The 4,234-nt window shown below is 41.0% G+C and overlaps 1 protein-coding gene across 1 annotated transcript in view; it reads right to left on the bottom strand.

The window, feature by feature from the left end:
• nrros (negative regulator of reactive oxygen species) overlaps positions 1-2,763 on the bottom strand; it is a 6,385-nt gene extending 3,622 nt beyond the window's left edge. Inside the window, exons 1-2 of the mRNA XM_008280213.1 lie at positions 2,070-2,763; positions 690-807 (exon numbers count right to left, since the gene is read on the bottom strand). Coding sequence (XP_008278435.1) covers positions 690-791 — 102 coding nt within the window. The 5' untranslated portion in view covers positions 792-807; positions 2,070-2,763. The remainder of the gene's footprint in view (positions 1-689; positions 808-2,069) is intronic.
• Between the last annotated feature and the right edge of the window lie 1,471 nt (positions 2,764-4,234).

Below are 4,234 nucleotides of genomic sequence, written 5' to 3'. Positions count from 1 at the left end.
TCTATCTATCTATCTATCTATCTATCTGTCTATCTGTCTATCTATCTATCTATCTAATAAATTTCTCTGTTTTACTGTAATTTCCCTTTCAGATAAAGAAAGAACTAATTTACAGATGCTGTTATTTACACAGATTTTACTTTTTTCTTTCTTTTTTTACAGACTTTTTTCTCCACAGTGTAAATAAAAAGCCTGCTTCTTATTTATGGTTTATTATAAAGTGAGTTTTTACTAAAGGAAACGTCCACAGCAGTCGTCCATGAAGTCCACTCTTGTAAATGTAAATAAACTTAAATAGATTTGACCTGGATGGATTTCCTGATAAATTAAAGCTCTAACTAAAAACCTCATGTACAGCATGACATCAGAATGATAAAAAACTATTTGTGTGAAGCAAAATTATCCTCACAAAATATATAATTTCATGTTCACATCAGCGTCGGTGCCAGAACATCTGATACCGAACGCAGCATCACAGTATAGGAGGATGAAAAAAATTAAAATATTACTGAAATTCTACATTTTCATTTAGTTTTCCTCCTACAACTAGAATTTCATTTCAAGTAAAATGTTATTAAAAACAAAAACAAAAGCCTTCAGCATGAGATGAACTCTACATTTCCACCTGCGTTCCTGTTACAGGTCAATTCAGGACAAATATTATGCAAAGCGAAAGAACGACGTCTCACCAGCTGACATCGGCTGTGCTGTGGATGACTCGCGACCGGCGTCACGATCGTCCACATGGGTACCAAGACAAGCAGGATGGGAGTGAGGCCGTGGACTGGCATCTTCTCATCCTCACTGCTGAGAAGGTGAGAGAAGGACAGAGGATTAGGCTCTGGATGACTCAAAGTGGAGGTTTTATCTTTTTACACTTATCTAAAAGAAAAAAAAAAGTTGTATTCAGTTCTGTTTATCTGATTATTTAACTCACTGTTGATATCATGATTACATAACCTGCACTAGCCGTCCTCTTCTGCAGTTTAAAGCCACGGTTATGACAACATGTGTGCGATTAGCGTGTCATAAACACAATAAAGAGTTGGTTCAAGCAGTTTGTTAACCTTAAACGAACCTTTGAATGAGCAGAACGAGGCAGCAGCAGCGCCGACGACACTTTTTCCTTCGTCTTTGAAAGTTCAGTTTCGAATTAATTTCAGAAATGCTCAGACTGTAAGTCCAGTATTTTTATCAGTTTGTCTGATTTACTCTAAAGCGTTTCTTCAGCAAGAACACTGTAACGTCCCACAATTTATATGAGCATGAATGTCGCGTCCACTTCATGATTCTTGGAGGAATAAAATGCCCACATGCCTCCGCCGTGCCACCTGTTTCCCTCTGTGGAGGACCCAATACGTTGATTTAAATCGCTTATATTTCATCCTGAAAACAGCCGCTTTGTGAAAAAATGTCCTTAATTTCATCTCACACCGCCGTGTGACGCATACAGAATATGGAGGTTGTTCCTTTTTGCCTTGCAAGATTTCCTAACCCTTGAATTTTTACTCACATGACATGATTTCTCACACGTATGTGTAAGAAATGAAAGCTTTTTCTTTTAACTTTTTAGTTTTAATTTAATTTTTTCGCCCTTTTGTCACTTGTTAGTTCTGCTTCTGTGTGTTATTAATAGTTTGCCAGAACACATTTTCTAAACTGTGCTCTTACTTTCTGAAGAAAATATATTTGCAGACGATTGCTTTCTCTTTCTGACTGGACATCGAAAAAAAAATCACCATTTTAGAATAACGTGCAAGTTAGGACGATGCAAAACACACTGACAGGTTTGAAATGCACAGATGTACTCGGTGTGGTTCCATTCATTAATAAATGTCTAATAAAAGTGCATTTTTTTTTAGATATGCTGACGCTATTTTTACCAGAAGTGCGGTGATAAAAGCAGCCCTGGCAGGATTTACAGTGCGCCTCAAAGCAGCCCATCATTAAACTATCTCACGCAAATGCATCAAAGACCAGTTTAACATTCTTATTTTAGCCGCTCTAGTTTGCTCCTTTTAGCTGAGTGTCGCTGCAGCACCAGATCAGCACCTTGCACGTCTACTTACACTGGTGGTTAGGTGTGGATTTCCCAAGCCACTGACGGTTGATCCCCTGACCATATCGCTGGTTGCCTCGCTGCTGCAGAGCGCGTTCAGAGCGTGTGAAGTTCAGCCGCTTACCTCTGAGCTGACTGAAGCACCAAACTTCTTTTTTACTATTCACGGAAGCAGGCAGGCAACGGAAACCGAGTCACATGGACAAGCTGCCTCGATCACTCAGAGGTTCTCAAGCCCGGGGCCACAGGAAGGCGAGTGCAGGCTCAACAGCTCCTCGCCAAAAGCTGCACAAGTGCTGCTTTTTTTTTTTTTTTTTTCTTTCTTCAGAAGTGGCGCTGATGTATAGGCAGCTAATGCTGGTAGCGCAACTGCTACCACAAAAACCCAACGAGAACACACCCTTGACACCCTCTGCTCGTTGTGATCAGCCAAGCTACTCGAGAGGAAACCACTCGACACACACACGCCCTTCCTGCTGATGTTCGGCCTGCAACAGCCAAAACAAATATACACACAAGCTCAGCAGTGTGCATGAGGTGACATCTCAGCATGGTTTGGATGAAGCGCTTCAGAGGATGGTGAAGATGTTGGATTGCACAAACCTGTCAGCTGCAGCTACAGGAGCTCTGTCCTTTAAGACCTGACACACACTCTTGCTGACTTTAAGTGTCTTTCCTGAACACTGCATGTGTTTCCTTCTATGCTTCTTGCTGTCCAGCTGCCACTGAATGCACCATAAAACCTCCTTTGTCTTAACTCCAGCTTGTGCCTCCTTTGTGTTGGTGCAAAAATAAGGAATTAGGAATCAGGAAGTGATGGCGCTGTCCTTGGAGAGTTGATTAGTTAGTGATGCCTTCCTGTTTTCACACAGGACATCTCCGGCTCTCACTTCTGACTCTTGCAAAAAAAAAAGCACAGTTTGGTTGTGCGTTAGAAAAACACGAAGCGTATGCACAAAACTGAACCAAACGTGTCCCTGTTTGTTGTTGTGCATGTGTGCAAGAAAGTAAAGAAGAAAATCAGCCTTGTGAATGTTTTACGCTGGAGGAAATGAGTTCAATGTGTTTGTTTGACCTCCAGAAAGCTCACAATGCATAAGAAAGAAACTTATTTTACACAAAAACCTCTTGAGGGCACCTTTAAGTCTCTCCAAGCTGCATAAAAAATGGGATTTAAACACGTTTAAATCCTCCTGCCTTGCATCTGTCGTGGGTTTCTGACTCGTTTGGAACCAACAGTCTATAAAAGAATGCTTTCTGGCTAAACTAAGACGGCCAGTGTTTCACCTGTTTGGACTTCAGGTGGAGCTTTATGGCTTTAATCGTAGCTCATCATGTGATCTCAGACCATTCTCTTGTGGCTATCGAGTGAAAGCAGCCCTTGCTGGCCACTTGTGCAACGTTACAAACACGTGCAGCCCAAGTGTGAACTGCGGTCGCTATTCGTTGTCTTTGCCATCAGCAGATGCCAGATTAAGACGTGGTTTCGACATTTGCATTCTATTTCTGAGAGCTGAGGAGGCCGTGTGGCAGCTGAGGTGTCAAGCCTCACTGGTGAGGGGTGATGTGAGCGGTTCCTTCTCGACAGAGCAAAAGCAACGAGGACTCAGCAGCATAATACCGTAAATGTTGGAATACTTTGAATTCTTAGGGTCTCTGGTTGATGTTAAATTTATTTTATTTTGCGTTATTTGCCTGATTCCTCAAAAGCAAGTACATTTAATTCATCTCCAAACTAATATCCTTCAAATCAGTTTATTTTGATATATTTTAAGCTAAAATGTCTTTACATCTGAAGATGGATGGCGTCTGTCTGTGACAGTAAATCACACAGGAGCAGGTTCTGCTGCGGCCTGAAGCTGTTTACATGCACCAGACGATCGCTGCCCTCTTGTGGAAACAGGACGTGTGTTTGTTCAGGAGAATCATATCATTTTAGAGTCTTGGGTCTGTCAGATGCCATAAGAGTGATTTTAGAGTTTAACTTTGCATCATGTAAAGACACGACTACATTTTATGTTTAAATATCAACCAAGTACTTCAGATAACTCAGACAGAAGCCAGGAGTTTTTTGCATGTTTGCAGCTCATTTTTTAAGGAAAGATTTTCTTTAAAGATGCAGTAAAATATTGTAAGAATGAGATCACAGTTATGTCGTCACAGTATATTTAAATC

This window comes from Stegastes partitus, unplaced genomic scaffold (genome assembly GCF_000690725.1).
Source record: "Stegastes partitus isolate 25-593 unplaced genomic scaffold, Stegastes_partitus-1.0.2 Scaffold186, whole genome shotgun sequence".
NCBI lineage: Eukaryota > Metazoa > Chordata > Actinopteri > Pomacentridae > Stegastes > Stegastes partitus.
The sequence above is the reverse complement of the archived record's forward strand: the minus strand, read 5'-3'. Positions and strand labels throughout refer to the sequence as shown.